The 18,290-nt window shown below is 42.2% G+C and overlaps 1 protein-coding gene across 1 annotated transcript in view; it reads right to left on the bottom strand.

Moving 5' to 3' along the window:
* The window catches only part of FAM13A (family with sequence similarity 13 member A), a 121,878-nt gene that overhangs the window by 22,857 nt on the left and 80,731 nt on the right, over window positions 1-18,290 (bottom strand). The window contains exons 8-13 of the mRNA XM_057366845.1: window positions 18,140-18,184; window positions 16,405-16,578; window positions 13,404-13,590; window positions 10,517-10,593; window positions 9,764-9,806; window positions 4,557-4,707 (exon numbers count right to left, since the gene is read on the bottom strand). Coding sequence (XP_057222828.1) covers window positions 4,557-4,707; window positions 9,764-9,806; window positions 10,517-10,593; window positions 13,404-13,590; window positions 16,405-16,578; window positions 18,140-18,184 — 677 coding nt within the window. The remainder of the gene's footprint in view (window positions 1-4,556; window positions 4,708-9,763; window positions 9,807-10,516; window positions 10,594-13,403; window positions 13,591-16,404; window positions 16,579-18,139; window positions 18,185-18,290) is intronic.

The raw sequence follows: 18,290 nt of genomic DNA on the forward strand, positions 1-18,290 counted from the left end.
CAGGCATTTCTCTCAGGTATGCCTTTTCTAAGCTGGCACAGGAGCAGTGAACTGCGTGCTGCTATTGAGCCTGCAGTCCTTCAGAAGCGCTGCACTCCCTCTCAAAATCCCACAAGCGGCTCATCKTTCAACAAAGCTGTCAGCCATCTGCCAGGTGTGGCTCTGCAGAGCTCCCCAGGCACACGGAGCATCGCCTATGGCAATACAGCCTCTCTGCCAACCTGCTGCACACAGGGCTCACCATTCTAATAAACCTGAACCACGAAGTCCTTCACACAAGAAGAAAGATTTATTATATCAAATTGGTGTATTATTTGTTAGCTCCAAGCCATCTTGCTGAAAAAAACCTGACTTTATTAAAATCACCACATTGTTTATTTGCCACAGGGTTACTGGGGGGCTGCAGGGCCAACAGAGGGGTGTCTACACACAAATACCACTTGAAGTGCAGCCAGCAAAACGCCACAGCCATCACCTGTTTCCCTTTCTGCAGCCACACAGCTCATACATGCTCTGCTAACACTGCTTTTACACACACCCATCTGTCGAACAAACGAGGCCAAATCTTAGCTACTGTAAACTGAAGTAGGTCCAGAGGGATTAAAAAGTCTAAACTCATTACAACACCTGAGGTGCTAGTATCAAATGCCACTTGAAAGACTCCAGAAAGAACCCTCATAACAAAATGAATAGTCATTTAAAACCGCATCCAAAGCATTCACTAGCTCAGTAACAACCTATTTTCTTCATCTTATAAATAACTTTATGAAAATATCCTTGTTTGAATACATCAGGAGGCATTCTTCCTATGTAGATCAAAAGAATGGCCCAAATACAGCACTACCACGCCTTTTCACTTAGTGAGATGACACATCTCTCAGCTAGCAAGCAAACTTTTTATTTTGTTTACAGCATGTCATAACAACTCAAAGAACAATTTTTATACATTGATGCTATTCAGTAAACAGTGCAATTATTTTTTGCTATTCTTAGTAATAAAAATAAAAGGTGCTTCGTCACCTTTTGATTTCTTACACTGAAGAGTGTTACACACAAATACACTGATCAATCTGAGTCCACACTGTTGAAATAAAACTAAATGCAGCTTCCATTCTGCTATACTGCACAGATTTCTTTGCATTACCCTGGGGTTTATTTCCATGGGAAAATATCAGTTAAGTGACTGGTCTACAAATAGTTGCAACACTGTCACCCTCAGGTCTCAAGTGCTGCAATACTCAAACTCAAATCGTGTTTTTAACTTCTGCTTTTATTATTTTGTTGGGTTTTTTTTTTGTTAAGCTTGAAGAAAAAAGCCTGCAGATTGTTTTATAAGTGCTTGTTACTGCAGACTCTGCTTGAAATCTCAGCTACAGAACTTTTTCAAAGTGTCAGTAATCGGGTGACATCAGCAGCAATCACACATTCCATTGATTTACCGAACTGTCTGCGCAGCCCAATCTGCTGACAGGGCCAGCCGCTGCCATGGAGAGCAACATACTTCCARATTTCCCTTGAGGACAGGATAGCAAGTTCTGGGCTTGAATTAGAAACATTTGGTGAGAAATCTGCACAATAGTGCTACACCGTGAGAGAACACTCTGTTCTCCTCAGTCACTGCACCCGATTCAAATGTAATCCGCAACAATTAGAAACCTTAGCTATGGAAGCAGCTCTGSAAGTGCCTGCTCCCAAAGCCATCTCAGCTGGCACTGACTGACCAGCTTAGCAGGCAAACCCAGCAGTCARATGTGACAGCCCAGCTCAGGGGGGCAGCTCAGCCCACACCCAGAGTGACAATAAAACACCCTGATTCGCATGTGCCAAACACACACTGGGAAAACGCTCCTGGACCACAGAAAATGCACTGAGGCAAGGAGCTCAGCACTTGAATTTTGCTGGGGCACTGCTCAAGCCCTGAGTGCTGCGTCAATAGCCTGATGATTCCTACACATGCCTCTATACTTAGCAGGTGAGGGGGATGCAGAAGGCGGGCACATGGCAAAGTGTGAGGCTATGCATTGCGGGGAGCAGGGAGAAAATGTCTCTGTCCTCTCTGTGCTCAGCTTTAGCTAAGGGAACGCAGCCTGGAGAAGTACAGCAAACCTCTGCTCTTGTGTACAGACTGGACATTATGGGAAAAAAAAATCTAGTAGAAATGTAACATGGAAGGCACAGGGCTCTGGCAGCAGTTATCAGTTCTGTGCCTCTGGATGAGGGTTTTTAAGACAGCTCTGATCTTTCAACGATCAAGAGCCTGTCTGAGTGACAAATTAAAGCTAATGAATGGACAAGGTTGTCTTGTGTAAAGACTCTTTCCTAACATTTGACTGGAGGCAGTGACAGCTACAGCTGAAGGCAAGCCCTCAACCTTTAATAGTTCTCACACTTCACTTGTGAAAATCCCAGCAGCTGCCCTACTCACCGGGTGCTGCGTATTTCTCGCAGTATGATATAGAGAGCCTTGACCCCAAACATAATCTCAACTATCCCCTGAAAGAATGGGTAATTTCTCAAGAGCAAAGCAATAAACAGCTCAGTGTTAGGGCATTTGAAGGCACAGTGCTTTCGCTTTTCACTGGGGATGCAACCAGAGCTGTAGCATGGATCCTGAAGAGATGTGTGAAGGTTTGAGTGACTCAGCTTGGCTGGTAGGGAAAGGGAGGATGTCCTGGTTGCCAGAGGGGTGGATGGGTGGTATAACCCTGCCTTGCAAAGCCAGTCTCAACAACAGGCTCTGCCGTTAGCTACAGAAACCGTATGAGAGTTGATATTAAGATGTTCCCCTTCCTGGCTGCAGCAAGCTTGAGTCCACATCCAAAGCTAGGAAAGACTCAGTCTCTCTTTGCTGAGACTCAGAAGACACCATTTTGCTGCTGTTCACCCACACCAACAAAATGGTGATTCTGGAAAGCACGTATTTCAGAAGATGATGCCTCTCAGCCCAGACAGCTGATTCTTTTGCAACTGCCCACCTCCTCCTCCTGTGAAATACACGTGAACAGAAAGGAGGAAGGAGGAATCAGAGAGAAGCACAGTCACATGTGCCCATAATCCTGTCTCATATTTGCAGGGCAAGAAAGCCAGAATCCAAACATAAGAGAGCRTGCCTACTCAGAGGGAGCTGTACCAAAGAAGCAACTTATTTAATACAGTGGGAAAGCCTCTGGCAGACAGAAAGCAGTTATCTCCCCTTCATGCATTCATGTGACTCCTATTAGTAATGCAGGAAGGAAAAAAAAAAAAAAGTCATTATTTCAGGAGGTTTACAGGACAGCTGAAGCCACACATCACCTCTGAGAAGGCAGAYGTGCTCACCCTGGGCTGGAGACCCTGCAGGGCTCTGCTAATTGGCATCTCCATAAACAYCCAGCAGCCAGGACCTCCTGGGAGCCCTTCCCTGGGCTTTGATCAGCCCTGCTGCATGTGTGGCGATTCCACCCAGGGAATCCCCACCTAGCAAGAAAATGGAAAAATTCCCTCCTGYGCACAGTGACTGCTTGCCTGGCTGAATCAAAGGCAGCCATGGCTGCGGGTTTTCTTTACTCACGCCTCAAGTGTCATAACTACTGCCCTCCTAGAGGGAAAGCAAAACATACTAGGTCACGTACGCTGTGGAGGCAGGAGCAGAGAACTTCCCTTCTCAGTGCTCCTCAGGGATTGTTATTTTACAGCAATGAGTTAGTTGCACGTTTTCCCTCTCTTGCTTTATTAAAACACCRCACTTGTGTTTTCCTGCTTCTTCCCTGTCAAAACACATCTTTTACTCCTAAAGCATAAACTAACAGAAGAATTCCGGCTTGTATGCGGAGATATACTCTGTAACTAAAAAAGGGTTTGATCCCAAAACTGCTGGACACCTTAATTTCATCTCAATTTAAAATGAAACTAAGGCTTATGGCACCCACAGAGTTTGCCCAGGTTCCCACTCTTACATGAGTAAGTGCAAATAGCCAACCAAGCACGCACTCTGAAGAGGAGAGGTAAGAAATAGTATTAATACATATTAAATTGACATACAATCAATTTAACACTGCCATTTGAGCTGGTGATCAGAATTCCTTCACAGCATACACAAAAAAAAAAAAAAAAAAAACGTTTGTGAGACGAAGTAACAGACAGCATTTTTTACCAGCTGTGCTTTTCAGGTCTGAATCATTATTTCCAAACAGTGATTGAAGAAGAAGAAAAGTTCTTTTCAGACTGTGAAATACCCAGTTGCTTTGAAGTGTAGCGCAGTCTAGCTTAATTAYCCAGTGATCAGCCACTAAGAAATAAGGTATCTTGAAACACTCAGGGAGACTTAACAGTACTGAACAGARCATGAAAGTAACTTCAAGAATAAATCGTTTCATTTTCTCTCTCTAAGTGACAATTAGAGTTAATACCGCTCAGTATTTGCTTTCAGTTTCTCCAAACTTTCAGTTCTATATTCGGGACAAAGTTGCTTTTCTATTGTTTTTAGCAAGAGAACATGATCACATAAAGATACACGCAGCCCATTCAGATTTCCCCCTCTCATTTCACTCACACAACCAGCCATCACACAGTCCTACCTTCCCAGTTGTTGTCATCACACAGTGATGTTAAATCCAGCCGAGGCACTTCAGATACAAAGCTGTTTTCCTGATCATCAGCATCTTGATTTCTTTGCAACTTGTTTTCAGGCATACTTGGATGTTCTTGAATCTTCATGCTTGAAGTCTGCTATGTTCACAAACACCCAAAAAAATGAGAGAGAAAGGAAAAAAAAAACGTTTCAGGATGCAGAGGGGGGCAAAAACCCCTGCAATCACAGCATCAGTAAGCTCATGCCTTTAGCTAAAAAGATCCAAACAGACCCYGATGTTTCCAGCTCCAAATCCAAATCCCTTGCTCGCTGACCCCTTTGTACTAATTGCTCACTCACACTAGTAAAAACATCTGCCTTCCTTGAATTTTTCCTTCTTTAAAAAGCTACTGCAAGTTCTTGAGACTGCCTGCCCTGACAACTGCAAGCAGCTGAGAAAGCCTCCAGTAGAGGATTGGGATGAAATGGGAGGGAGGGAAGCAAAGAGGCAGGGAGAAAGGGAGAGGGAGGAGGTGGCTGCGTACACTTCCTACAGGAGCGCAACTCCTCTGAGCAACAACAAAAACGCTGCTGCTGCTGCTGTGAGGCTGTAGCAATATGGAGCCTTGTAAAAAGCAGGCAGGCACCCGAGCTCCTGAGGCAGCAGCCGCAGCCAGCCAGCAGTGCAGGCTACGTACATGAATGCTCTCATGCAGGCTGTGCTGGCTCAGATCAATTAGTGCCAGCTAAGCTGTGCTGGCTGCACATTCCCCGATTTCCTGTGGTTGTTTTCTAGCTGGGCGTGGGGAGAGCAGAACTATTTATGGAGGAGCTCTGGGTATTAAAGCGGCGTTGCGCAAATCCAAACGGCAGTAGGGTTTGGCATCTCAGCTGGAAGCAGTGTGGACTCTGGGAAAACGCCAAAAAATTCACACAAGCATCCAGTGACTTAGGAATAAAAAAAACAAAAAAGCAGAACGCTGTCAAGTAAATGATTCATCAGCTAGTACTACCTAGGAGCAAGCGCTGTTTGCCTCACTGCTGTTCCCCCTGCACATAGCACACGTCGTGTGCATTTATGCAGAAATCCCTGCCATTGCCACAATCCAGAGACACAGTGCGCGTGTCTGTGACAGCGCCTGATGAGATGAGCACTTCTGTCACTCCACAAGAAATTAGCTGTAATACCTCACAGAGGGCAGTAGCGAAAAGGAAGTGCAGTGCATGTACATAAACATGTAGTGTGATACATATAAATCCACCAACAAACAYGGAGCTAGCTGAATAGACAGGATTACGTTACTACATAAACTATTTGGATTTGTTAAGAACAGCTTAGGCATAATTCTCTCCAATATAGTCTAGTGGGTAGTCAGCATGCAGATTTTCCTCCTGCAGGTATTCTGAAAATCTGGTAAACAATTCTGATACAGGGAGAAAATGGGCCAAAAGAAAATAATCAGTATTTCTGGACCTATTTTCTTTGTGCATCCAGAAGCACARCCAAATGCTTCAATGTCCTTAGATACTAAGGAACGTTTATTTTTTTCGTCTGCAGAAAGCTGATGATGCATTTGGTACATTTTTTTCCTTTTGAGCAGAGAAAAACAAGCAAATTTCATGAAGAAGGAAAAAACTTGCCCATTAGACAAATCATATGAATAATGTTTTTATCTGGATTCAATTCCATCAATCCCTGCAACTGAACAGGGTGCTAAATAATCTCATCTMGGCTTCCTTTCCCACAAAAGGCTGGATCAGGTGATCTTTTGAGGTCCCTTTCAACCTGGGCTATTCTACGGTTCTAGAAACCTGGGTGATGAATACCCTGGTATTTGTAGAGTGCTCTGCATTGTATTTGTGTAAGGTGTGTATTTCCTGTTCATTTCAATAAATGACCTTTTTGAAACATTATAACAAAATGAAACACTAGGTGACATTTTGCCAAGCACTAATAACTCGTGCAGCTTGACACTAAATCTGATTACAAATGTGTTTATTGTGAGAGCTGTACATGGAAAAATGCTAATTCACCATTCATTATCTTTTAAGCTGCTTCCAGGTTGGGAGGACTTAAATATTTCTTTTAAGGTCCATTGACAAATTTCCTGCCAGGATCTAAATAGTCTGTGTACCTCACAAACAAAGACTGGTCAGTGGCCAACTGTACCAGTTGATAAATTGTTTGTAAATTGCCAGCACGGTATTTAAAGGTGATATTTTAAGGCAAGGAAAGAAATAAAGCACTGAGTTTCAAAACAGGCGCTATTCTTAGCAACAAAGAGGTGTGAAGAGAGGAATATTCCTAGATTTTAATGATTTCAAAGGGAGCAACCTGAGAATACCATCTCGTCGCCACTCCTGATAGTAATTACAGATAAATGTCTTTCTATGAAGAGTGTACTATCTCCTGACTTATTAAGACTCTTRAAAGATATCTGTAGCAGATATAAGAGCACTTCCCAGAAGGGTAAACATTTCCATTACACATATATTAAAGATATATAAAAGATATATACACATATATGAAAGATCACATTGATGTCTTCTTCCGCCTCACAACATTTCAGTTCCTGGGAATATTTAAAAGCTGTTTAAAAACAGGCCTGTACTCTGCCTGCAGCCAGTTACTCTCCCTTCCTTGCTCACTGATGTAGGCTCTAATACAATGAATAAATCATTAGGTGCTCTGAAGGACAATGGTGGTACAAACCCAGGAGACTCAAGAAAGCAGATGTTTAACTTCCTTTGCATTAATGCTCCAAACCCATAGAGTGGTTGATAATTCAGTATTCCCATCACTTATTTTCCTTTTTGATTTCCTGATGCCACTAGCTGCCAACCTCTAGGAAAAGAATCAAGTAAGGGAGAACTACCTTACTTTAGGTATGAATGTGCCACAATTTCTTACAAACCAAAGGGGCAACAAATTGATGATGTTGGTAACAGTTGGCAGTCACAGTTCATTGCAGATATTACATAAATGACACCAAAAAAAATCTTCAATGCAGGTACTTGAATTCTGCTTTTTAGAAGCTGCTTCTGCAGCCATGCTTTGCAGGCACCAGTAACTACAGATCTAAGTGGCCTGGGGATAAGTCAGCTGCATTCATTCTGCCTGCTCTAGTGGAGATTCAGCATAAAGAGCAGCTCAAACAGCAAGAAATAAGTGGCAARATTTAAAGACTTTTAAATTCTGGTCAGGAAGTTGTATTCTGTTCAATTGCATGTGGATTCCAATCAGTTTTATATAAAAGCCTTGCTTCCCCTACATCTGATCTTCCATTACAGCTGTGAGCAGGAAGCATCCTTAAGCACATCTTAGGAATGCAACCTGATGGAAGAACAAGCCTGCCTGCTGCCTTCCTCCTACGTGAGCCATGCCAACACACTTCTACACTTGTTGCCATGTTGGTATGAATCTCAAATACCTTTCCCTTATCAAAACCTRGGTACTAGAAACCTGTGTTTTTCATTCTGGAACTTAGCTGCTTTCAAGGGCAGATTATGAAGGTTACAAAACCACTGAAAATTCATTTGGAGCTTGTGTTTCAAGGTATTTTTACRGTCTCATGGAGACCCAAGTCAGCATAACTGGTCATAACACAACTATGGCAGATTCTGAATACTTTTCCTAATATCTTCAGACTGGATACAGGGTGAGAAAGAGAAAAGAATAAATCCCTGTCCCTTCCTCAACCTGAATGAGTTGTTTGTTATGAAATGTATGTCTTTAAGCTGCCCTAAGCAAAAGGCTTATAAGGGGCAAGGAATGTAAAACAATCTGCAGGAATGTAACATTTTCTTGACCTTGTAATTCCTATATAATACAATCTCTGGGTTAACATCCTGTCCTGCAGTTAAAATTTTACACTTTAAAACTTTTCCTCAAGTGAAGCTTATTTTAAGATTATGATTTCATATTCAARTGCATCTTCACCAGGCGAATTTAAAAGCTTAGTAAGAGTCCATGGATAAGAGTGCATGGCAGCAACAGCACCTTTTCCACACGGAAGCGGGTACGTGAGGAACAAGGTGTTGTGAAATCTAGGCTCCAGAAAATACAACAGCTCACAAGCAAGTGCAGGATCATTGGGGATTACTGACCCTCTGGGAGCAAAGCAGGAGATCCATGTAAGCCCAGTCAGAGCACGGATCAAAGGCAGCCCTGAACACCCTTTGCAGGCACCACATATTTCAGGGTCCCATGAACTTTGCCAGCTACAACACAGCTGGTCARAGCTCAGCTGCTAGCAACCTTTTACCCTTCCTGCTAGATGGAAATAATTCCTACCAGAAATTAAGTGTTCAAAGGCAATAMATGCACAGTGGCTTTTATTTTTAAAAGAAACRCAAGAGGAGTCTAACTTAAAAATAYTACCAGCCTTCAGTCAACTCCAGACAGCCARAGAAACCAGACAGTGGCTACTGCTGCTTTACTGTGCCTGTTTAAAATTGSGTGCACAACTGAGGGAGAGGTGCCTCAGATAACTCCCCCCAGTATTTTAAATGCTTGGCTGTCTAGAGGTGCTCTGAGCGAACCCAAATGAACCAGTGACTGCAAAGGGGTTCAACCCAACCCAACCCCAATCTTTGATTTGTTTAACTGTGAGATGAAAAACACCATAAAGCCAGTGCAGAAAAGTATGAGAGTGTTTGTGCATGTGTAAGAGAAATGGAAAGTAGGGGGAAAAACTGTTGCCATCAATGTCACATCTCCCCTCCTGTCATCCATTCCAGCCATCAACTCTTAGAAAGAAGCAGCAGGTGATTGAGTTTTSTAAAACTAATGGATTACAGACACCTATGTTCAAAAGCAACAGGCTGCATTAGGAAATGATAAATAAAAGAAGAAATTATTTTAGAGAAATCAAGAGAGACAAGCTAATCTTACTACCCTGGCAGATAAGCAATCAGATGCCCTGTTTGCCATGATTAATAAAGGAACCTCACATCACTTAAACCACAGTGCTGACTTGAGKGATTCTTTCCTTTTTGGCAAGGAGGGATCAAAGGGACTGAAGCAGTAGCTATCAGACTCCCCAATGGCTGAGAGGTTCCCTAAACTATGCAAATGAAAAGCAGAGGTAARGGACAGAAAAAGTACATGCTAACTCCATTTCTCTTGTGCAAAACAGAACTATACACATAACTACTTGTTTCTGCTTTGGAGACCAGAAAACTGAAACACAAAAACAACGAAAAAATACCAACCTGAGGGTGCCTGCAAAAAACCTCATCATTTTCACTTTCTTTGCTAAAAAAAAAAACAAAAACAAACCAACTTATTACAAACACAAAACCAGACCTGTCTCGTAACAAAACCAAGCAGGATTTCTGCACACAAAGGTTTTTACATTTTTGCTACTCCTGCACATTCATTAACTCACAATAAAGGAAGGGACACTTGAGGCTGCAGCGCTTCAAGCTGCTAAACTATGCATTCTTTTGTTTTCTATCAGGAGGTATTTGAGAACAGTAATGTCATTTACTTCCAGTGCCCTTAATTCAAACCAATACAACTGCCCCAACAAATATTGAGAGAAATTGTCATCTCAGGTGAGCAGAGTGAGGCTGTAGAGCTCTCACAGAAGAGTGAAACACAAGGAAAAGGGCTGGATTCCCAACCCAGAGGCCAGGTAACAAAGGCCCTGCAGTCCTGTGTGGAGTGTGCTTGTTCAGGTGCTTCACAGCTGGTTTCTTTTCAAGTCTGCAATATCAGCACCTTCAGTGACACTCCTATCAGGCTGGGAAAAGAGCCTTGGTGGCATGTGCTGCAGGGCAAAGCCCACACAACACACATAGTGCCTCCATGAAGCTCTGCTTGGAAGTTAACACSGTGAGTAATCTGTTCTGTGGCATAACTGTCAGCTCCACAGCCTGGGTGGAAAATATCTCAGGCTGTACTACAACCACAGGGAAAGGAAAACATATATATGTATGTATAAAAAGTAAAAYTAAAATCACCTTTCTTCAGATAATATTTCCATGTCATCAGGTCCTGTTCTKTCTACAGGCTTGGATGAGCTAAAGCTTTCCATACTCTGCAACACAGTAAATATTAAAACAGTAAGATATATATATGAAAAACAGATTTAAGCTGCTTAAGATCTAAGCTTAAGATCAAATACAGAAATATCCAACAAGATGTCTAGGAAAAAGACAACACACATACTTACTGCCTGCTGCACAAAACAAACCCCATACTGCAAGAAAACCCAACTGCTCACTGCTTTGTATCTTTCATTAGACAACCTCAAAATGTCAAAACAGAATAATGCTGCATGGAATCCCACCAGCTCCCATTTTAGACAGCCTAAGCTTGGGAGCAATTCTTTGGTCTGTGCAACTCTTGTAAGAGCAGASAGCAAAATCTGCAGCAACCTCTCAGCAGAACTCCTTCAGTTGACATTAGAAAATGCTCCACTTCTCAGCCAAACCCTTCCTCAGTTTCTTCTTAAACAGGCATAGGAATGCAAAGGGACTGCCAATATGAATGCAGGGCAAGAAATCCAACTGGTTATGGCCATTTGTTCTGAGCTTTGTCTTGGCTACCATAAGAACATAAACACTGTCAAGTACTGTAAGGACAAGCCATGTGGCCACTTCAAGCACAGAAGTGGCTTCAAGCACACAAGAAGCTTTCTACCTTGGGTTTTGGGTGAGTCTCTCTTAAATAGGAGGAAGTGTGGTTCCTGCTCTGGAAACTACATGCACAGACCTCTTGGGGCAGTCACAGCCCTCTCTCACCTGCTTACACACCTCCAGCCACATGTGGTGACACAGGTCAGTCATTCCAGCCTTGCCTAATTTGATTCTTCAAGTCCTGCTGGTACCTGGCTACCATGTCCTTGAAACACAGTTACAAGCTTTTAATGCTTTGTGGTTGGTTTGCTCGGGAGACTGAGTGGAACTGACAGTTTTTCCACCGCTGACTTGCACTTTTGAGCCAGATGCAATCAGACAGCTAAGAGGAAAGCTTCCACACACTGTCCTACATACTCTTTCAGGCCTTGAAAGGAAAGAATGCTCAGAAAAGGGTGTTTAAGGAGATACAACATCACAAACTTGACAAAGGCCTACTAGTAAATGCTGAGGTGCATGTTACTCCAAGTAGGCAGTCTAACTGGGGTTATTATTTGACATGTAAAGGTGCAGCCAAAAGAAAGCTAAACCACCACACATCCTTCTGCCAGTCTCTGAAATACAACTATGAATAAGCATACTCATTAAAACTTAAAAAGCAGCTTCTGCTCTTCCAAAACAATAGCACCATGCTCTCTGCAAGATGTTTCATAACGATACTCACAGCTGATCATCCCCCTGTGGCATTTCCTATAGCAGAGCAACCAAGAACTACAGTGATGGGCATCTTGGTCAAAGTGCTTTTAATGCAAGATCAGTTCATTTTACATTCCTTTCAGCCCTTGCCCTTCAAGAGATCCAAAAGTGAGGGATGGGGTAAAGTCCAGTGCACACAGATAAGTTTGAGGACATTTCTTCTAGGAACATTTTAAGGCTTCATGAATGCTTTTCAGGTCCACAGCAAAAGTGGATACTTCCGTCAGTTGCTCCTAAATCCTGAGAAAAATTCTCATTTACATTGAAACTGCTTTACACTTCACAGGCACAAAGAAAAGTTGCTGAAAAGATCATAAGCACTAGACCTTGGCCTATCTTAAAGTGCATCGCTACAAGCAAAGACAGAAGTGTGAATGCATCTATCTCACTCTGCTTTCATGAAGTATCACATGAGAGRATTATGGCTACTGAGTACTAAATTTAAGCTACTAAATTAAGCACAGTGTACAATTTTTGGCATCTTGCCTTCTTTTTATCATGAAGAAAAGCAAATCCACCTCTCTCTTGAATCTCAGCACAGGGTAAGAGCATCAGATCATTGCGGTTTTATGACCTAAACAAAATGAGTCCAAACAAAAGGTCACATTAAGAACTCACTTTCAGCAGGCTCTAAAACTTAATCAAGTACAACTGAAGGAAATGCCCTATAGCTCAAGGCTTTTGCTGTTATTGTGAAATGCATGCTTAGTACATGCACAGCGCTTCTGCCACTGCATGAAGACTCTGTGCTGAAGCACCGTGTCGTTTCTCAGCTGCTGAGACTCCAACCAGCATTTGCTTTGGCTAAAAGGGAAGGAGGGTGCACCAGTTTTATTCTACCTCTTGTAGAAGTTAGCAAACTGTCTTCTACTGTGAAGGTCACACAAGAAAATGCTAGGGAAGTTCTACAGTATTCCGGATTTTTATGACGTTATAATGAAGTCATTCATGTCTTCAGTAGAAGGTGGCTGGAGGGATCACCTTTTGGACCAACACACTCCGAAGCGTTTTCCAAAGTGCAAACACCACAGCAAAACACAGGCTTTAGGGAAAGGCATAAAACACCTTTGCCATCTCATTATCAAGAGATCACTTGAAATCTAGCTCCAGAAGTCAGCAAGAATGTAAAAAYAAACTTGACCTGAACGTGAGAACCTACATCTAAGGTTCCAAAATTCTTGAAAGGCTTTTGAAAGACTGAAAAAAGACCCCGTTTCCTGTTATGCTTTCCAAAATGCTTCACTGAATTCAAAAGAAAAAAAAAACCATAAAGTTGTACAAAGAGAAAATGACTATACATGGAGTAAGAGGATCATAGCAGAAATATGGCTTCTCAGTTGTCTCATCACAAGGGTTACAAGGGATCCAGTGCTTCTCACAGTCCAAAATAGGCACTTAGGTCTGAACTGCAGACAAAAAATGGCTACCTAAAGGAACCAGATTTGCACTGAAATTAAGTAAGAGTTTTTCCCATCCAGTAATAGACATCAAATAGTACAGCATGCTAGCTTACCACAGGACTGTCCTGGTTGTCATTAAGCTCTGAAAGCTTAGTGCTGGATTTCTGCCGTTTTGATTTATTTCTTTCACTAAGGTATCCAGAGTTGGTGTCTTGTAATTTCTCTACRTCTTGGGCAGCTAGAATACAATCTTCAAGACTGCTGAATCCAGAGGGAATGTTTTCTTTGTTGACAACTTCCCTGAAAAGAAAAGGGACATTACAAGAGATCGTTAAAAACACTCTCTTGCCRCATTTATGGTAGCAATAGAGAACCACATCATTCTGGCAGAGTTCTGGCAATATMATCTATTCCCTATGAAACCAGTATCTCTGGTTTTTCCCAGTGCAGCCAAAAACACACTCTGCAATGCTAAATCCCACTGAGGAATGAAAGCCAAGTGTTTACACTTCAGATGGGGAAGTTGTAAGGATCAATGTTTGGGATTTGATTTACTTCCTACTAAACCAAACACTCAGAAGCCTTCACATGGAAGCTGGACTAGCCCCTGGCTGCCTTGTGGCATTTTTAAAGAGAGTATGAAGCGTATTTTTCCTTTAAGACACGTGCTTTTAATTTAGAAAAGTGACTCACAGCTGAGGTCCGAGGATCTCCCTTGGTGCATGACAGCGCATAATTGGCCCTCTTACTCATAATTCTCAAATGCAAGAGTGTGGTGCTTCAGCCAAATGCTTGATTTCTATTTGGGAATTACATAAAACATAAAAGGGAATGCATCTCTGCAATGGGTGGGAGAGAGGACTGTTTTGCTATGTTGGGAAGYGTATGGGACAGCCAGCCCTAAGTCATGATGTGATGCACTCGCTGGGACTCTCTGGGCTTCCAGGGTTTGTGCATGTTTGCCAGAAGCCTGGCATAGGCCTTTGCTTGCCCTGTTGGATCCTTCAGCAGGCAGCTTTCCATTTACAACTTTAGTAGTCTTCCCCCTACTTTGTYCAACAGTGAAGATGCACATATCCATCACTACACTATGGGAACACGAGAAACACAATGTGTGTCATTACCCTGCCAGAGGCTAAAGGCAGTTTGCTCACACTTGACACTGAAACTGGAACATTTGCTAACTCCTTGKGTGGCTGTCTTGCAGAGTGCTGTGCACTCCAAAGCCTGCTTCCATGAACAGCAGGAGAATTCATCTAGACTTGCACTGGTGTGATAAGAAACMAGTTACTCTGCAGTGTCTGGACAGTGCCAGCATGACAAGTATTCAGACCAAAAACAAAAGCAGAAGCTTCCAGTAGCTTTCTAGATAATGAATCTCCAGGTTTTGTTGGTGGAAACGAGAGACAAAGAGGTATTGTAAATCTCTGATTAAGCTTCTAAGATAACACATTTGCCTTTATGGAAGTTCTACAAACTCCTCAGCAGACCAATTACACATACAGAGCTTGTAGATCGTGTAATCTTCAAAGCCTGGAAGTCCACCTATGTGATTTTGTGATAAAACACTCTTCCTGCCTGTAGTCCCATTTTGTGACATTACAAATCGTCTTGTGATCCATCACAAGGCAAGGAGGTGAAGTCACTGACAATCAAAACAACAACAACAAAGAAGTTTTGAAAGGAATTCTCAGTTTTGGTAATTTATCCACAGAAGTCCCTGCWATCTGACCTAAGGGAACCAGGGAAAACAATCTGAACCACAGCCAGCATTCAAAACTTCCAATGTGCTTTAAAGCCTTGGTTCCAGCTTTCTGGGCTGAGCCTGTGTCAATCATACCTAGAGGCAGCTCTGTAAAGCAACSCTGAAAAAAAGCCCTGCAGTACTATATGCTTCCAAACACGTACACTAGCCAGTCTCTGACCTACTTACCTGAGAAGCCTGTCAGCAGGGCTACTTAACAAGAAAAACTACTTTAGAGCTCATGCCAGATACTTTGGTGACTTGCAAGTGCCAGTTTCCCAGGCCACTTTTACAGGGCATTTTGATTCACTTTGAAAAGGGCACCTTTTTTTCCTTTGGTAACAATAGATATTTTTACAAAAGTAGCACTGACACATTGTGGGAAATACCATGGATGCAATATCAACACGAGGTATTGATGGCTATGCACCTGTATAAAAGCAGCTTTATACAGGAAGGTACAGATCCAATAGAATTCAGCATCCAGGAAACAACAGCAGGAGACTAGATGTTAATTTTGGAATCAACTTCAAATCCTAGCAATCCAATACTGCAGTGAGGTGTACACATTCTTTACAAGAACTGGTRCTGTGTTACAGACAGACAGAGGGGTAAGCACTGATTAGAACAGAACACTATAAAGTGTGTAGTTACAGTTTCTCTAATACAGATGTGTCTTGTGTAACAAGTTTGTTAAGGCTGTGGTGGTAACACATTTCTGCCACACAATGTATGTCACAACTACAGGAGTATGAATGGAAAAATAGGTGTTATSTTTATTCTTTGACAGACATTTAATGAAATTCACCACTAAATCTTGTTGAGACTCTGCATAATAGGATGGATTAAAAAAAAAAAAAAAACTCAAATTCTGATTAATCAAAAAGATTTTTCTCATTTCAGACAAACTCCCAAGTCTCCTCACTAAACCCAAACACAAGCTGTGCCTCCACAYACAAAAGAGGAACTTAATCTCATTTTTGAAGATATCCTAAATTCAGAAAGGCAGCTGAGCCCAATGTTTTATCTAAAAAAAAGTTACAGGCAGCAGAGCCAACTGCTTGGGAATTTCCACTAACGCAACCAATACTGTAAGTAACCAGTTGTAAATACTCTAATTGAAAACTTGACTGCATAACCCCACTAGATTCTTATGGTTTGCCCCACTCCATGATCTTGAGTAAACTCTAAATTTCCCAGCTCTAACTGATGCAATGGAGCTCTGCACAGGCACTGCMGTCTGCTTTGCACTTCCAACTCAGGGCAAAGGTCAGTGCCTTTYGTTACACAACGCAGCATTGCCTTGGTAAGAAGACATGGCTAGGGTAGACTTAAATATACTTTCCAAAACAAAGAAATCAGGCTCATACATGTTTCTCCGGGCTTCCTCCTGCTCTTTGTGGTGTCGCCTCCTCTGCCTGGCAGACACATTAGAAGAGGCTGAAGATGTCCCCGATTCAGAGTCCTCTGAACTCTGGCCGCCTGAGCCATGAACATCAAAGAGATGCTGCTCCACGGCTGAGCGGATTGTCTTCTCTAAATACCTGTCAAGCCGAAAAATAAGGTCAATTGAGCTCAAAGACTTCGTGGAGCTCCCTCTCTGCAACAGTAAAAAAAAACAAGGGGATCTGTGGGTTATGCTTTCTTAGGATGGCAAAGCAGCACAAAATGTTCTAGTCCTTYGACATATGCAAAGAGCAAAGCCAAAATCTCCAGATATCCTCCAGTTCAAGTCACTCAGAAAAGTTGACCCTTCCCAATTAATACTGCTCTTTTTATTTCTAGGGATGTCTGAACTTCAGGAAAACAACTAATTGTACTTACTGCAACTACAGACATTGGTGCCTAACTTTCACCCTCCACTTGAAACTCCTTGCTCTGACAAAACTGCACTTGATACCCAGCCACGCTGACAGTGATCAGGTCTGTTGTGCAATACAAGCTCAGTAAAGCAATGGATCACCTGCAAGAAGACGATTCACTGCTGTCTCACAGAGGGATGACAATATGCAAACAGCAGCTGACTGCCAACTCCCCACATGCATTGTGACCAAGCATGGGTTTTGTTCTGAGTTCATGATGTTTTCACACMTTCTTGTGTATCCACAGCCACCCTGACACTGGTGTAAGTCTTCTGTCACACCCACTGCCAGTAAGAGGGCTTCCATACAAGCCACCACTTTACCCTGCAGTTGCATCGGTTAAAGATGTGGGATTACTTGAACTTTCAACACAATCAAATCTTCATTTTGGTACTGACATTGTCTTGTAATATTCCATTCCTTCCTTCATCAGAGGAAGCTTTTATGGGAAAACTAATTTATCTTTTTCTTCAAAGAGATCATATGGAAACAYATTTTTAYATACATCCCCAYCCCATCKCTGCTTCTTGCAATGCTTTAAGTAGTCTGCTGAAGAATAGGTTTTTCAAACACACATGTCCAAAGTCCATGTATAGCTTCTACTGTTTTTTCCATAATTAAAATGTTATTTCAGGCTTTGCTGGTTCATTTTCAACTGAGTAGCTACAGTATGGAAACCTGTGCTTGGGCTGATTTCTCCTTCACAAAAGCTGTGCTAAGTTGCTATAGTTGAATGCCTGCTGAGGCTGCAGTTCCTGGAAAAGTCAAAAGACCTTAGCAACTGCAAAACCCCATGTGGTTTAACTAGGCAAGTATGTCTGTATTTCACTATTGACAAAGATAAGTCCTGCAAACCCTTCAGCCTTTGGGAATTTCCAGCTCTAGAAAAGGAGCCAACTCATTTTAGCYCTGCTCCTCCCAGTTACAGCAGTAGGGTCAAGTCACATCCTCTGCTGGGATGCAACAGGGAGCAAACAAGAGCAAGAGGATGACACAGAGCAAATAACTTTTCTAAATATGCAAGTCCTGCCTAAGCAAAACATCACAGGCACAGTGAGCAAAAAACCAAGGGCCTGAGAAGTCTTCAGAAGGAAGTGATTTATTATCATTGCAGATGAATTGTTTTGAGAAACACWGCTGCTTGTTTATGTAAGAACAACYCTTAAAGAGCAATCAAAGAATAACCAACAATACTTTAAAAAGGTTCTAGGAAGATATCTACAAAATTGTAAAAAACACTTACTCTCCTGTAGCAGGAATGTTGCTACTGACTTGTGATACGTGGGCACTGTATAAAAGGAAAAAACGAGAAGAAAGTTAGATCTTATTTTCAAAGTAAGTTCTTAAAACCACTTGTTCTTTGCAGCACTAAAATTTAAAAGCCTGAGCTGTCT

The sequence above is a fragment of the Malurus melanocephalus genome, unplaced genomic scaffold, assembly GCF_030028575.1.
Source record: "Malurus melanocephalus ecotype Western Australia unplaced genomic scaffold, MMel_1.1 scaffold_72, whole genome shotgun sequence".
Classification (NCBI taxonomy): domain Eukaryota; kingdom Metazoa; phylum Chordata; class Aves; order Passeriformes; family Maluridae; genus Malurus; species Malurus melanocephalus.